General features: G+C 36.0%; 1 protein-coding gene across 4 annotated transcripts in view; it reads left to right on the forward strand.

Moving 5' to 3' along the window:
* The window catches only part of LOC103768531 (plasma membrane calcium-transporting ATPase 2), a 170,999-nt gene that overhangs the window by 143,009 nt on the left and 10,355 nt on the right, over window positions 1-17,635 (forward strand). For all 4 annotated transcript variants that reach the window (XM_008935672.1, XM_008935674.1, XM_008935675.1 and 1 more), the window contains 4 exons: window positions 1,338-1,551; window positions 5,411-5,622; window positions 6,440-6,547; window positions 10,424-10,606. In XM_008935672.1, the coding sequence (XP_008933920.1) occupies window positions 1,338-1,551; window positions 5,411-5,622; window positions 6,440-6,547; window positions 10,424-10,606 (717 nt within the window). The remainder of the gene's footprint in view (window positions 1-1,337; window positions 1,552-5,410; window positions 5,623-6,439; window positions 6,548-10,423; window positions 10,607-17,635) is intronic.

A 17,635-nucleotide genomic window follows, 5' to 3' on the forward strand; every position in this document is an offset into this window, starting at 1 on the left:
GGATACTGAATGGATAATGGCCCTCAATATTTTGTTAAAAATGAATGTTTAATCCTTTGAAGAAGAGGGCAGAGTTCATAAGGTATTTTTATTGGCTTTGATTTGCCTTCTGTGCTGTTCCACGAATTTCTTTGCTTCCCTACTGCAGCACCACAGTAATGTAACACATGAAAATAGTGCTTTGAGCTTCCAACTTTGGCACTGCAGATTAACTCCTTTTAAATTTGTCATTCCAATACCTTATTATTTTTGAGAACATATTTTCCTAATGCAACCTATCTAATTGAAACAGGAGCAGTCCTTAATAACGCTGCCCATTTTGTATTCAGTCTAAAAGCACAGGAGATTGGTAGATAGAAAAAAAAAGAATTTTCATTTTTTTCCTGAAGCAATTGCATTGATCATTACAGCTGCTCCAATGAATTACGAATCAAAACTTTCTAATAGTCATCTGGAGGTCTCCTGATATCTGTGTTTCGTTTGCTTTGTTTACTTTTGCTTTGGTTTTGGTTTTGTTGTTTTTATTTTAAACATTACCTCCTCTGTGATATGACCATAGACTCTTTCTTGAATTAAGTGAGGGAAGAGCTCCTTCTAGTGGTTGGCCGTCTGCTTAAGAAAATAAATACTTCATCCTGACGAGTAGTAACGCTATTTTTTTTCCTCTCCAGTTCTGTAGTTTCAAATATGCCAGCCCAGCATCCAGTAAAATAATAAAGATTTTCCTACTTTTGCACATTTTTAATAGTTTAGTGACTTTCAGGATATTGTTAAAATTCAAATATCAGGGTTTTTTTTCATCACTACTGTTTTTAAAAGGTCTCATTTAAGTAACACACATTGAAATGTCCGGTAATGGTTTAATAATTTTTTAATAATTTCAATCTGTTCCTGAAAAAATAGATAGCTTGGTTATAGTAAAAGGAAACATTTCTTTGAATTTGTTTCAGTATAATTTTTCTTCCAGTAAAGAAACTCCCACTTGTATTATCTAGTTACCTAAATTCAGCTGAAAATTTAAGCGTGCCGCATGAAGGGCCAGAGAATATTGTGAAATGTGTTATAAACTATTACTCCTATGCTTTATAGATAATGTGTGATGGTAAATATTCCTGATTTAAATGACTGGAAAGAATTTATCTTTGCTCAGATCACTGTACTCCTTGCATAAGAAATATAAGACAGGTCTTTTGTAGGTCAGAGCAAAGGTCCGTGTATTTCAGTGTCCTGTCTTTGGCACTGCTTGTGGTCACTCAGGAAGAAATGAGATCACAGTAAATGACCTGCCAACAATTTTTTCTCTAGGAAATATGTAACTTTCTAACTTATCTCCGCAGGACTCTCCTCTAAAAGCTGTCCAGATGTTGTGGGTCAATCTGATTATGGACACCTTTGCCTCACTTGCTTTGGCCACCGAACCTCCAACAGAGGCTCTATTGCTCAGAAAGCCATATGGCAGGAACAAACCTCTTATATCCCGCACCATGATGAAGAACATCCTGGGCCATGCTGTTTACCAGCTTACGCTCATATTCACACTTCTTTTTGTCGGTAAGAACATTTGTTAGGCTTGTTGCTTAGTTTAGAAGCATCTAGGTGTTGTTGCCTGATGTGTCACAATGCTTTAAACATAAGCACTTAACACATGTATTAAGTCTGTCATGGTTTAGCAGCTGCCAGGAGCGAGCTGTTTAATGAGGTCAGAAACAGCAGGGGAAGCAGAACAGATGCAATAGAGGGATTTAGGCACCTATCATATGTTGTTTACATTGGGAAGGGCCTCACTGAGCTGTTTTTCCTCTTAACAAAATGGAGGTTTGGGCTTTGGCAAAAGTTTATGCCAAAAAACGTAGCACAGGAGGTTACATTTTAATCAGAATATATAGCCTGCTGCTTGTATGGTGACATTTCATTTTGAGACTTAGTCATCTTTAGTAAGCACGTAACAACAAATTAAACAAACAAACAAAAACCACCCAAATGTTAAGGTCCATTTTGCCAATATCAGGAGAAGCTCCTATTTGAAGCAAAGTGTTTCCCATAGTCAAGAAATAATGCTGATCTTTAGTATAGATAATCAAGTAAACAGTATTAAAAGATACAAATAGCACATGTTTTGACATTTAATATTTAGAATGGATACGAAAAGGGAGGGGGAAATCTAATTTATTAGATTATTGGACTCTTCTTCAGGTCTTGCTAGCAACGGATGCTTTTTATAGGTTTTATTTTGGAGTGGGGAGGGAAGGATGAGGAAATTTTCTTGCTGCAGGGAATAGTAGGAACTAATAATAGATTCTGTTACTCCAAAGACTAAGTGAACTTGCTCAAAGGACAGATAATTTTATCAGTTGGGTATTGTGCACTTGTCACTATATCATCACTGTTAAATTACATCTGTTGTCTTTCTGATTTTCTTTCTTTTTATACAGACTTCAGTATAAGCTGTAAATGTAAATTTGTAATACTTAGCTTTTGAGCTCTGTCCCTAAAGTCTTGCTCCACCTTACCAACAACTGGCAGCTTATTTGGAATGCTCGAAGGAGGTGATGACCTGTTAACCATGGAGCTATTTAAACCAAAATAATTGCCAGGTTTTGAAGAGAGTTAGTCTGTAATCTTGTTAGTCTTACAGTGTATTTTGAGAACATCTAGCAAGTCTAAGGAAACTGTCATTTCAGATTCTATAAAACAGGTGTAGAAGGTCTCGGTAATTATTGTGATATGAATCTTGGAACAAGAGCTTCTGTGAACTTTATGGGGAGTTTTAATGGCTTTTTGATGAGTTTTATAGTTTAAAAAACTTTATGCTGAGCCCTAATAAAAAGAAAACCAGGCTTTTTCACCCCATTCTAATTACTTCTGTGTGTCTCTGGAAAATCCATGCATACTTTGAAGGACGCAGCCCAACCAATTTTCTGATAAGCCCAGGAAATAGTTTTTTCATTCTAAACTCCATGAGGCTCAGCTTTGCAGTGAGATGATGTTCTGAACTCAGTGTTACAATAATTAAACTCCAGATTCTTAAGAATAACTTATATTTTGATCAAGTAATATTTCAATTTTTATTGTAGCAGGTTTCTGTTGAGGCTACTACCTAAAGTTTTTTTCTATTTTTTTTGCAAAGTGGCAATGAATATATAGTGTTTGAACATTACATAATGCCATCAGGTACATCAGAAATCCAGAAGTCCTTTAATTCTGTCAAATTGTAGTAAAAAAAAAAAAAAAACAACCCAAAAAATCCAGCAACTAGGCATAATAAACTTAAAGTGGATGTACTAGAACACCTCATGGCACATGTTAAGAAATGAAAACTAGTTATGAGTTTAACCACTGCTATTCCATAATAGCAGCATGTCCTGCTTTGCCAATAAATGATGCAATGCAATGGCAGAGACTTCAGGACTTCAGGACAAATACTCTCTCTGAAGCAAGTATTATTTGTATATTTGTGTGTGTATTGAACGAAAGCAAATAGATGTATTGTACATATATGCATATGTGTGCACCTATAAAATGATGATAGCTCTTTGCTCTCGTTTATATTTTCCTTTATTGTATATGTATGTAGTAAGGGGAATGTTTTCCAATACTTAGTTATCTCTCTGGAAGTGTATAATCTTCAAAAAAAACCCTTTGCGCTCACACAGTCTAAGTTTTGTGGTCTCATATTGTGTTGCTGATATATTTGTGATATTGTAATCTGCTTCCCGTTGAAAGACTATAAGCCAAATTCTTTCTTTGGAAACACGCTCATTATTTTCAGTAACTTGAACATAAACTGCTCAAATAGCCCAAGGCAAAAAAATGCTCACTGCTAACCTAGCTGATGGAATTAATGATCTTAGGAGAAAACCTTTCTTCTTCTTTCTTCAGAAATTCTGAAAATAGTGCTAGTGGGAGATCAGAAAAATGCTCATGGTTTAATTTGCTTTTATTAACAAAACACTGGTTGTGAAAATGAGTAGTATTATGATAATCTTTATGCTTATTTCATTCATTATTTATACTTACATGTGCATGCGCCAACCTTACATTAAGGCAATGCCTCTTTCAATAATTCTGTCTTGTCTGTAAACTTTGTGCATAAGAAAGTGGATGAAAACTTGGACGTGAGCTGGCAAGTTTGCACTTGGAGCCCAGAAAGCCAATCATAGCCTGGGCTGCCCCCCAGCAGCGTGGGCAGCAGGGCAGGGAGGGGATCCTGCCCCTCTGCCCCGCTCTGGGGAGACCCCCCTGCAGTGCTGGGGCAGCTCTGGAGTCCTCAGCACAGCAGAGACAGGGACCTGCTGGGGCGGGGCCAGAGGAGCCCCAGCAATGACCCGAGGGGGGAACCCCTCTGCTGGGAGCCCAGCAGGCGAGAGCTGGGCTTGGGCAGCCTAAGAGGAGAAGGCTCCAAGGAGACCTTACGGCAGCCTTTCAGTGTATAGAGAGGGCTTTTGAGAAAGACAGAGACAGACTTTTTGCCTGTAGTGACAAGATAAGGGGCAGTGGCTTTAAACTGAAAGAAGGTTTGTTTGTTTGGACATATGGAAGAATTTTTGTTTCTTTAAAACGAGAGTCATGAGACACAGAAACTGTTTCCAGCTTTCTGTGTGTGCCCAGAAAAACTGTGTGTGCTCCATCACTGAAAGCGTTCAAGGACAGGTTGGATGAGGCTTTGAGCAACATGTCCCTGCTCACTGTAGAGGGGTTAGACTAGATGACCTATAAATGTCCCTTCAAACCCAAACCAGTCTACTAGTCTATAAGAAAAGAAGTCCCTCAGGTGCAGGTATCTTTTGAAAACTCATCTTACTTTTCCAGTTATTCATCATGGGTATCTTGACTTTTTTATTGCTCAGATATAAAAGTGGCAGTCAAATTATCAAAATAAAGAGCAGTTCCTCATAGTATGCTTTTCAAAACAGACTAGCAGAATGATCGAAACTGAATCTATTTAAAACCAGGAATTCTGTGGGTTTTATCACTAATACCCTTGAATCCTCGTCAAGAGTTACACCATACTCAATTAGTAAATTGGTAAAAGCTGCTCAAGAGTGGTTGCCTCTAATTATTGTAGAAAATCACAAACATTGCCTATGGTCTCAAGTGCTTGGTACATCAGAAAGAATTGACTTCTTAGAATCGTCACTACTTTGTTAAAGGAAAAGTGCTACTGAAAACTATTTGCATAAATATACTGAATTATTAGGTAGAAGTCATCAACTGAGAAGGTTCTTGCTCAGGGAGTTTAGATGTCTTTTGCTCACTGGTGTTACAACTTCTGCCTGTATTATATCAGTACAGAAAGCAAGCTGTGAAAGCAAAGCACAGGAGGCAACTGGCTAAAGTAAACAAGGGAACGAGAAATTTAAGTTGGATTAATTTATTCTAGCAGGGACTTTTATTTTTGTCTTATACCTAGGTGAGAAAATGTTTAAGATTGACAGTGGGAGGAATGCACCACTTCACTCTCCTCCTTCCGAGCATTACACCATTATCTTCAACACCTTTGTCATGATGCAGCTTTTCAATGAAATCAACGCACGGAAAATCCACGGTGAAAGAAATGTCTTTGATGGCATCTTCAGAAATCCAATTTTTTGCACTATTGTACTGGGTACATTTGCTATTCAGGTAATGAGTTGGGCAAGAATTAGCAACGATATGTCAGAAATTTGCCTTAAGTATTTTTTGTGTGCTATTTTTGGAATCTAAATGCTGTAGAGGTTAGATTTAATAGAAAACTACCTGGTTTCACATGTTTTCTTAGTCAATACACATGTCAATAAAGTAAATGAAAAATGCTGTGTAGCCATAGTAATACAGCAAGAATTTTGAGCACTGGGACTAAGTCAAATCTTAAATTAATCTGAAGATGTATGACAGGTTCATGGCAGGGGGGTTGGAACTGGGTGATCCTTGTAGATCACCCAGATCCAACCCCCTGACAGATTCTGATTCTGTTTGAGCAGAGGACTTAGTAGTGTTGGCTTAATAGTTGGACTTGATGATCTTAAAGGCCTCTTCCAACCTAAAGGATTCTATGATTCTGTGATTGTAGGGAGCCATAATGATTTGTTGATACTGTAACAATTACTTTACTGTGAGAACACTAATTCTTCCTTCTCCTCCTGCATCCATCCTTTTGCTGGCACCTATCCTGTACTTGATACCATTTGACATTACCTTGCTGAAGTCTACTGCAGACTCAAGGTTGCTTAGAGTTGAGCTATTTCTATCCTTACGTTATTGTTGAATTCTGCAATGGCATCCTGGAAGCCATCAGTATTGGGACCTTTCTCATGGAAGGAGTAAAGAGGAAGACTGAAAGTTGTTTTGAGTTTTTTTGTGGAGTTTGGGATTTCTTGGGGGGGGTGTTTAGGTGTTTTGTTTTTTTTTTTTTTTCCCTCAGAAAATATTTGCCATCTTTCTTCTCTGCTTTTCTTTGTAGATAGTAATTGTCCAGTTTGGAGGAAAACCATTTAGCTGTTCTCCCCTGCAGCTTGACCAGTGGATGTGGTGTGTATTTATTGGATTAGGAGAATTGGTATGGGGTCAGGTAAGCATACAGGAATATGAAGATTGCTTTCTGGTTTTATAAACCAATTAAAGAGCTGATATTGTTCATAATCCCAATACGCTGTTGTTTCCTTGGTCTCTCACAACATCATATTTAGCACATGTTGAAATACAGGTAGCTTTCCAAGTATTTCAAGGACAGATACAGTAATAAGGACAATATATCCTGCTACTCCTTTTCATTTTAAGTTTTCATATCTTTTCTTTCCCCTTAGCAGGATGTGCTATTACCAGTGAGTTTAGTTAGGCTTTTTTTTTGTGGAAGACATTTGTTTCATAACTAGTCCTCTAGTCACAAAAGAAATACAGTAAGGGCAAAGGCACCATAACCCTCCCTGCATGAGATTACCCAGTGTAGCGTGTGTCTGTTCAGCCATGGCACATGTCTGAAAATAATTCTCTTGCTGATTCTGCCATTCTGTCAATCCGTGGGAGCTTGGTTCCTGGCTAAGAAGACTAAGTCAAATATATTTAATTTATATCCACAGTGATTCTCTATCCACCTAATTTGGTGCGAGAAGGATGGGAGGTGGGATGAAAGAAAAAGGATTTTTTGCTAGAAAAGTGCAGCTTAATTTATGTGTCATTTTAAAATTCTGCTACAACCTGTGTCATGATTAGTTAATATAGAATGTTATATAAATGTCAAAACAAGTTTTAGTGAGATAATTAAATAAGTTATATGAGTATCTGTCTAGAAGTAATAATACAGATACAATCAGTATTGTCAGAATAGTGCATTATTCTTACATGCACAAACATATTGCAAAGTTAATAATAATATTGTTAATTTTTTTTCATCTTTGAATGCATCATTAATGTATTTAAGTTGATGCCATCGGACACAGTTAAAAAAACTATATGAAAAATGTGAAGCTACACTTTGCCTCTCAGATGTAAAGATACATATAGAATAACTGGTTTGCCACTATGAAGAAACAGGCACAAAATTGCTAATTGCAATTGAATACTGGAATAGTTCTGGTGGAACTGTAATGACTAGATGCTGGTTTTCAAAACTGATTATTTGTTCTCTTATGGATAACTTTTTTTGGACTGTTGACCTGAGAATTTTTTTTTTTTAAGAAATACACTATGATTCATGACAGCTTTTAATGCATTTAACAGCTTGCTGAAAACCACCACTATTAGATTTTTCCACTGTAATTACTACCTGAAAATGGGATTTGACTGAGGACCTTTCAGGAGGAAGACCTAAAATCAGTTTGCTAATACTTGAAAAGAAAAAGTTAGTTTTCAGCTGATTGGAAAATACCAACTAGGGGGGTGTGAAGTAAAGCAGGGAAAGGGAGAAAAATCCTAGCTGTTTTATTAGACCATTCAGCTGTGAAGAACTTCCCACAGCCTTTGATGAATTGTACTGTTTGGCACCTTAATTTTGTTATGCGTGTTATTACATAACCATTGAAATCTAAGTATAAAATCAGCATCTGTTTTCAATTTAAAGTTGGACATGGTTGCCCAAGCCTTATTGCAAGATCCTAGACATGAAGTCAAAACTGGTATTGGAATATCTCAACAATTTTATCACTGAAAACCCCACAATTTTACAGCAATAAATAAAAGCAAATAAAAAAAAATAAAAAAATAAAGCACATAAGAGGAAAAAATCTTCCTCTTGTGGTCAGCACTTAGTATCCAGAAATTAAAAACAGAAGCCAAAAAAAATTTCATTATATATTTAGAAGTTTTACAGTCTGTGGGAAGTTCTCTCTTCATGGTGCTCTGCAGTAAGAGAGACTTTTCCTTTAGGAGATGCGCTTCTCTTCCTTCTCAGACTTTTCTCTCCTGGTGTGACTAATTCTAGTTCAACACAAAACAAATTTGTTACCCCTTTATCAGTCTCCTGAATCTGCTGTTCTTGTGAACCGCTAAAACCAATCAAAATTTTCAAGTTTAGATGTTAATGTTGGCACCTTTAAAAGTGATTTAAAGTGTAATTTCTAGGAAGCAAATCTAAGATGCTTTGAAGGACAATTTTATAATAGGTGGCCCTCATCACTTCTGAAAACAAAGTCTTTCTAAAATTTTTCATGTTACATTCCCAGAATTCTTGATTACTTTTTAAAACTGCGATAATTTTCCTGAGAATAATATTTAATTCCTTAATTTACATCCAGTCTATTGAGTCTGCCATTACCTGAGCTAGGCAGGTGTCTGCAGATCTGGAAAACAAGTGAACAAAAAAAAGACATGCAAATACCCTAAAAAAAGAGATAGAACAGAATCTATCAGCCTGGCCAAGAGAAGTTGTGAAGCAGGGATATGTTTTGTTGCACAGAATCACTACCAAGCACAGTTGTTTCTACATGTACTGTCTTGTGAGTGCTTCATCATCATCAGTTTCATCGGATATCAAACAGTCTCAAGTAGCTTCTTTCTGTAGAGTGCTGGATTAGAGTGTTGTGAAAGCTGGGAAGCTGAAGGAGTTTCAGTAAGTATTGAAATGACTAGCACTTACCTTTTTTTCTCCTGTCCTGTCTTTGCTTATGTCACACCAGTTCATTACTTTTCCAAGTTTGCATCTTTTTTTTCAAGCCCCCAAATGCACTTTGTAAAAGTTCTGTAGTAGCATAGAAATGGGATGTTATTTTTTTTCTTTTTTTTTTTTTCCTTTTCATTTCTTTATCTATCTGTCTTTGAAAATAACGTATTAAAAGTTGTGGATCGTGAAGTTCAAGGAGACTCTCAGCAAATTCAACAGCTTATTTTCATCCTGAACATATTCGGTGCCTTTTTATGTGTCTTCACTAAATCCATTCCAGTTTACCAAAACTTTAAGGTATTTCCTCACCAGTTTTCCTACAGTTGCCTTATTCTTTCTCCATCTTCCACTTGTTTGGGCTTCAGAGACGTAATTGGTCACTGCGGAAACAAAGACAAACAAAAAAAGAAAATTGCAGCACTTTTTTGCTAAATGGGTTTAACAGTTAACTTTATAGGATTTTTTTTTATAAGTGTTCAATATGCTCCAGGTAATGTCTTGCTTAAACAGCCATCTGCTCCTGTTTTTATCCAAGCCGACAAAAGAAATCAGAACAAAGAGAAAAGGACTACCCAAGAGGGTAACACTGAAATGCACTTAAAATAATTATAACGTCGTCTAACTACAATGTTTGCAAATGTTTAAGAGTATTAGCCATCCCCTGTATTAATTCCTTCCAAGGAGCACTTTGGTGGACAAAGATGATAAGAAGAGGGGCTGAGTTAATTTGAATTTATTAATAATAAGGTCACAGATGTAACTTTATAAGAAGTCCATCAGGGAGAGTGTCAAACGCACGCCTTTCAGAAACCTCATTTTTGGCAAATACTGAGGAAGGCTTTTCAACTTGGTGAAACAAAGGGAAGCTGAATACGTGAACCAATGTAGTGTGACAAGTTTTATAAGCATGAGATGCAACTAATTTTCAGCTCACGTTAACATACATTAGATTATTATCAGTAAATGGAAATACCCAAATAATTGCAGAAGTCTCAATCTTGCTAAGTTTTCTTTAAATAATGCTTACATCTTCTTGTAGTTTTGAAGAAAGTTCCCTAGCCCTAAGCTTGCTCCATAGCTGTGTATTGCCAGTGTGGTTGAAGGATGCAAGTAATGCTGTTTGTTTCATAGTTTAATTAGTTAATTGATCAGTTTAATAGTAAACTAAGTATTGGGGGACTAAAATGGAGTTGTATAATTGTAAAGTGCTACTATGAATATGCTTATCCTTAGCTTTCCTGAAATATCATAGATCTCATTAAAATAACAGTCTTCTTTTGTAATTAGCAGATTATTATATGATTGTTATTGAATGAAGCTTATGTTTTCAGTACTTTTTTATAATTTTAGGTCATTGCAACCATCCCAACAAGTAGGCTAAAGTTTTTAAAGGAGGCAGGGAGGCTCACTGAGAAGGAGGAGGTCCCTGAAGAAGAACTCAATGAAGATGTTGAAGAAATTGATCATGCGGAGAGAGAACTTCGACGTGGGCAAATTCTCTGGTTCAGAGGGCTCAACAGAATCCAAACCCAGGTATGCTAAATGTTATTGCTCACATGGTCTAGAGAAAAAAAAAGAAAGCTTAATCTTTGATCAAGGCAAGATGATGTTAGAAGAAAAGCCATGGAATGTTTGTGTGTATGAGCAACGGCTATTGTTCATTGCTTTACTGTTTCCAAAGGATGAACACATATAAAAGTAAAACAGATGAACTGCAGAAAGGAGAAACTGAAAAGATAAGAAAAATGATAATATGCTAAAATAGGAATACTTTTTTTTTGAGACTACTGTGAATGGACATTCCTGAAAAATAGCAGTACTTGGAAAATGCTAACGGTGACAATGGCTAGCAAAATGTTAGGAAGACTTTTTAAAGCATACTGCTCCATTTTGCCAAAAATATTTTGTTGCTGCCACTTTAGCAATAACAGAATAGTTTTAAATTGTTGAGTCTAGAGTATACAGTACCACTGGATTAAAAGCTAAGCTTTTCTGTTCTGGCACTGCCACATATACATTATCATGAAAAGGAACTAATTTTCTTTCCTCTTAGGTAATGAAAAATGTGGTTCTGGGTTTATTTTTAGTAGTAAGGGTCTAAGCATCCATTACATATTGAAATGTGTGTGTTGGGTACTATGGATGATTTCTAAGAAATATATTTCATAATATTATTAATATTATGATTATTAATATTATGAATATATTATCACTATATTACAACTAATATAATATTAGTTTTATAATATTTCACTTTTTAAAACCCCGAGTTTTGCTAAACACAAAAATTCATGCCATTTTTAATATCGTAAATATTTGCACTGAATCATGGTGCTAGATATAGTACAGATTAGTAAAATTTGTCCTGTAGTGCTAAGAAAATAATTTGAACTGTTTTGCCTTTTTCATTGCAGTGCAGTAGCATGTTTTATAGCACTTAGAGCTCTCTACTTGATCTTGCTAAGATCAAGTATTTGTGCCAGCTTGCAGAAGAGAGCAGCTCTGAAAGACAGATATGTCCTTGCCATATCAGATGTAAATGTTTCACATGATGCTTACAGGAAAAAGAGGTGAATAATTAAGAAAAGGTTTTTTTGTTTGTTTGGTTTTTTTTTTTCTGTGAAGACTCTTTTGAAGAACATTTTTATCTCAGAAGAGGCTGTTTTTTTTCTTCATTCAAGATAAACAGTACTTTCTCCCTTTCCTCATCTACAAATTCATGCTTTTTTATTTCTGGAGAAAGAGGTGCAGCCATGCATTTTATAAAAATGAGAGAAAGCAGTTAACTGAAACTAGGACAGTTGTGTCTCTTTAGTGCATCCGCAGAGGGAAAAATAAAGAGGGTGGAAACTGCTGTTAGGGAGATTAAGGGTTTGGGTAAATTCTCAGGGTTTTGTGGTAAGTAATTAAATACGGATCTTCAGCTTTGAGCTTGTGTGTCTTGACTCTCTTGAGTCAGGAGCACTCATCATTAGAGAAAATTCAAATTTTCACAGTATGAAGGTGACAAACAGGTGCCCAGGTAATGGTGATCTTTATGAAAAGGTGACCTCTAAATGTGGATTCTTTTCTTCCTGGTGGCTATAGGAGGAGTGTTGTCTGTTGGCATTTCTGTCAGGATGTCTTTCTGGTTGTGGTGAGTGTAAACAACTACAAGCACATAAAAAGCAAATTACACCCTTTCAGTTCTTTTGTAGTCTGAGAGGTAGCTTGTAGTTCTGCATACTGTTGTCCATTTAATTCACAGATAAATGATTATTCTTCCACACTATTTAAACCAAAATGAACTTCAATGATCTTTCTTTGCTAACATCCATTTTCTTAGTTTCCTTTCTGCTCTTAGTTGTAGAAATATCTCTGGTAGGATGTATTGTTTCTCTCTTGCCAAGAGGCCTCTGTGATTTTTTTTTTTCTCATTTTATTTATTGAGAGACTGATTTTTACATCCGTTTCACTTCTGTAGAATGATACCAAAAAAAGGAAATGGGCCAACAGATCCAAAAATAGTTCCAGGGTGTCCACTGGAGAGTGATGAACTTCTATACAGGTCAAATTAGATCCATTGTTGGAGGGAACTTGAGTTGAGCGCATTTTGATGCACTATGTGCCGTGGCCCATCCAAATGAATTCATACACTTGTACTGCATTTCTCAGGAAGCCAGCTAAAGAAGAGCTGATGGAAGAAGATGAGGATGTCTGTAGCATCCTTGGGGAAGCTGGAGGATTTGCAAGAATCCTCTGATGTCTAATGCACTTCTGGAGATGCGGAAGAAGGTAGAGCATCCCCTCACTTTATATGTATAAGAGGATGACAGTAAGATTAGGAATAAACCCTAGACTCTCTTACAACTACATGGGTCGTTCAAATGCTAACAAGACCAGTTTCCACCATCATACACTTGTGCTGTTTGTTAGATTTTTTTTTTTTTTTAAATTTATTTTCTATTCAGTCGTCATTGGACAGATAGCCACAGCACTTAATAAAACCCTTCTCTCCAGTGAAGGCACAGTTATAAAGTCATAAAATATTTATGGTAGGTTTGGGTTTTTTTTTTAAATAACTGACAGATCTCCCTTGCAATGCTCCAAAAAAACTCATCAAAACTGACAAAAATTCTGCAGTACTACGGACTTTTTTTTCTTCTTCTGCTCCCTCTCACAAAACAGAGTTCAAAACTAGACACCAGAAAAAGGAATTCCACTGTCAATTCTTCATACCGCAATGTCAGACATATTTCTATGAAGACATGCATGAATTTACTTTCAAGAAAGGTGTATAAAAAAAGCACATAACTAAATCAAAGAAACTGACTATCCTACTGGTGTTCCTTTTTTTGTGTACTTTTGTTCAGTTAGATATTTTTTTGTCTTATAAATATACTATAGGGTTTCTCAAGATGGTTGCATGTTCTCCTTCCTGAGCAGAAGAGTGTTTCCTTACTGGATAGCACTCTCAGAAGACCACTGACATAGGAATTTTTACAGACAACTCTTCCTAGTTAAGCAAGTTTTAGGAAGATGTAAAGGTGGCCTCATATTGCACAAAAGACAGAACTTTTCAAACCCTGTTAGTTTTCAGCATTTTTTTTCCAAGTCTTTGTTGCAGTTCTCATTCTGAAGGAGGAGACAAGACTGATCATACCATCTTGGCAGATCTTGCCTTTGGAAAGCTGCAAGTTCCTCTTCAGGCAAAACTCCATCATCTGAGTGACAAACAAAAATCACTGCATCTTTTTGAAACATATACTGAAAAGTTTATTTAGTTACCTCACATTTGAATATGGAAAAAAAATTGTGAGGTGTGGAGATTTGAAAACATTTCAAGCTACATGTCAGATTTTTACATCAGCAGGCCTGGTTCTTTCCTCCTCTGCTTCGTTTGTCCTGTAATTCAGTTTGCTTTATCTGCTTAAGGTAGGAAATAACTCTCTAGAAATGTTTTGAGAATAAAAGCAAAAACTGAAGAATATACAAGTGCCATGTTAACTGCTACAGAGGAAAGATTATTCCTCTTTAGATATTAAAAAATATACAGAGGTGCTGGACTGCATTTTCTTGCCTTGCCTTTCTGCTTTAAAACTTTTCTCTTGAACCAAGGCAAACCCTACAGCAATAGAAAGCACTCCTGCCAAGTGGTTTTGAGGTTAGATAAAAAGCTAGCACCTCATTTTATGGCTTTCTATTTAGCTTTTAATTTAGAAAACGTTGCAGTAGCCCAGTGTAAGTGGAATGGAAACTGTTTTATTTAATGCAGAATTATTATTTTTTAAATAATAGACTGTTTGGAGAGTAGATGGATGACACTTGGGTCTTGTTAACTTTAATGGCATCAGAAACACTTGCTGAAAATCTATTTTGTGTTAAATAACAGAAAAAATGTTTGTTCTGCCAGGACTATTCTGCTAGTATAAAAGATCGTTTTATTTGTTTTTTTTTAACTGCTAATCACTGATATTATTATTAGCTGTGCATACCTCAAAAATACAGGTCTTCTGCAGTATACAATATACAGAAAAATGAGAGAGAGGTGAAAAATTCCCTCCTTATAAATAAGCTTGGTATGTAGGACAGTATTTTTTTCTCTGCCTCAAGGCCTATAATCAAAACATGATTGCCTCCTGTGTTGTGTTAGAAGTTTTTCAAACTTCATGGTGCATGACTTATAATTTGCTTTCTACTTTTTAGCAACTAGAATTGTTCTAATTAAATGCATTCTTTTGTAATTAAAAATAACATCTTAATGAAAAATCCATTATTTATTTATTTATTTACATGAACTCTTTCTTCTTTGCTGCTTTCTGGTTCTGGAAGATAAAATTTTGGGCCAAATTTTCTTCTTTCTTGGCTTCAGGTGAACACAGCCCTGTATGTTCATCTTTTAAGATTCTGAAAAGGTTGTCCTCCTTCTCCTATGAATTATTATGTCCCTAAAGACCTGTAGTTCAGGAGTATGAGTAGATTGCGCATCTGTAATTCTTTTTCTCTGGAGAAACTTTTAAGTACAGATCTTCCCTTATCTTTTCACTCTTACACTAAGGTCTTTCAGTTTATTAGGAAGACATTTGTACATCCAGAAATGCCCTTTGACTTAGGATTTGTCATCTGTCTTCCACAGTGAAACACACTTCATGCTCTCAGTCTTTAAAATCTTTTTTGAATGATCTCTTTTGAAGAGTGCTCTGTTACCTGTGTTAGATCATGAAAACCAAGATCTGTATTTAATTCTACTTTTGTACACTGAATATTTCAGGTGAGTATTTAATATACCTTCCTGTATAACCAGTGGATTGAGCCATATGCTTTTTCTAGATGCCAATGTGAACCTTAGCTAACGATACACTTGTGCCCCTGTTCCATACGCTAACTCACCTCATGGTTTTGTTTTTTTTTTTTTACTGTGATATTTGTGTGGGACATGTAATTTCAAATAAGTCTGCTGCAGAAAACACTGAGCACAAAGGTGTAAAGTGTTGTGATGACCAGTTAAGACTGTCCAACTATTAGTATGCACATTTAAATGGAGGTTGTAAACAAGATCCTCAAACAGTGGGTCAGTGAACAAACCAGCTACTTCATGTTTAGTAAATATATTTCATGTATAGTGAAAGTTCAGTGTGACAATTTCACAACAGTAAACTTTGATCCCTTTTACAGCTGACTGTGATATGATTGTTCCCATAAAAACATGCAGGACAATAAACAATGATGTCCGAAGATAAGGTTTTAGGAGGAGATACATCCATACTATTAAAGATGAAATAATCTGAATTCGTTTATTCCCAATATCGACCACAGCAGAAAACACTAGCCAGTTTATTATAGTGCTTTCAACTTGGAAAGCGTAGGAGAGCTTGCACCAAGACTTGTGCTGTTTTAAGTGATAAATATACCACTTTACCTTCTCCCAACCACTTACTAGGCTGTGTATCTTTAGAAACCTGCATTGCAAGATATGAATCTGGTAACAGTGGGTTACTTCAAATAAGTAATTGGTTGAATTCTTTGAATTGATATTGCTGCTGCTCCTTTGTCATGCTGTGGTCGTATTAATGTAAGAGAGAGGACATTTTGGTGCATAGGGATTTGTAGCATATATTTAGTCCTTGATCGTATCTGCAGCCAATCCCTGGCTTTATATATACACAAAGCATGCTTTTTATTGGGTTATACTGGTGACAAAGAATGCCTTGAAATACCCAGATCGTTTTTTAACTCATCTTCAGTGGTGATAAATAAAGCACTCAGGAAGGTTTTCAGGATAGATATAACAAACAGTACATACAATAGACTATATGAAAATAACAAGTAGAAAATTGTAATGTTTTTTGCTGCATTAGTCCAGTTCCACATAATTTTCTGTATAAAGATAAAATCTTCATCTTTTAAAATCTTTAGTTAAAAAAGACAATATTCGTTATCATTATGCTTAATTGATACAAACTTTTATTATAGAAAGTCATAAGATATTGGAATGCTTTCTGTTTCATCAAATTATTATACTGCCTACCCTGTTGTAGCCAAAATGGAGTGGTATTTTGAATTTTTTTGAATTTTTTTTGGTTTGGTTGAGTGTTGTCCGCAACCCACCAAATTACAGTTAAGTGACTGAATTTTCCTCCCTCTGGAAGAACACCTAAAAAGCAATAACAAAGTAATTTTATTATCAATAGGAAAAAAAGTGGAGAGTAGTTATACCAGGCATTCCAGGTTTTTTTACATATAAATAAAATGGTTTCAGTTTTAAAGACTGTAATTTCAAATCTTGTCGTTTAAACCGATGCAGTTCCACTGCCTCCTATGGAGCAGTTTCATTTTATGCAGGCAGAAAATTTGGCTCATTCCACAGCTAAAATCATGGAAAGGAACACTTAAAAGTATTTATTTCAATTGAAGTAAAACTGTGTGCACGGTTGATTTATTGTTTTTCATTATTATTCCTGTCAGTTATGCAACTGTATCCATACTTTAAGCAACTTGTCTCATTCTTTCCTCCATTACAGATCGAAGTAGTCAATACTTTCAAGAGTGGCACTTCCTTTCAGGGGGCTCTAAGGAGACAGTCCTCCGTCACAAGCCAGACCCAGGATGTAACCAATATTTCTAGCCCTAGTCACGTATCGTTATCCAATGCTCTTTCCTCTCCTACCAGCACATCTGCTGCTGCGGCTGGGCGTGAGTGTGTATTCTTAATGCATCAGACCTACAGAGATGCCAACTTAAGTAGCAGTCACTCCAGACTAAGCTACTTTGCCCCTTCCCACTTTGTCCCGTTATGGTTATTACTTTGCACATACTCGGAAGCACATAACCTGATTACTTTGTGTACAGTAGCTATTCTCCATAGATTTGTTGCAAGTTTTGTTAACTTACTGTTAGGGCAGGAATTTCTAGTCATTTTTTTTCCAGCATATGGAGATGCTGATTTTATCTGAGGCTTCAGTGAGATGTTTTGTATCAATCTAATGGGATATATTTTCTACTACTTATAAAATATGTACTTTCAGTGAGTCTACAAGTATCTTAAGCAATACAGCTTGTCAGATGAAAGATCATTCTGTCTGG

This window comes from Merops nubicus, unplaced genomic scaffold (genome assembly GCF_000691845.1).
Source record: "Merops nubicus isolate BGI_N331 unplaced genomic scaffold, ASM69184v1 scaffold19642, whole genome shotgun sequence".
Lineage (NCBI taxonomy): Eukaryota > Metazoa > Chordata > Aves > Coraciiformes > Meropidae > Merops > Merops nubicus.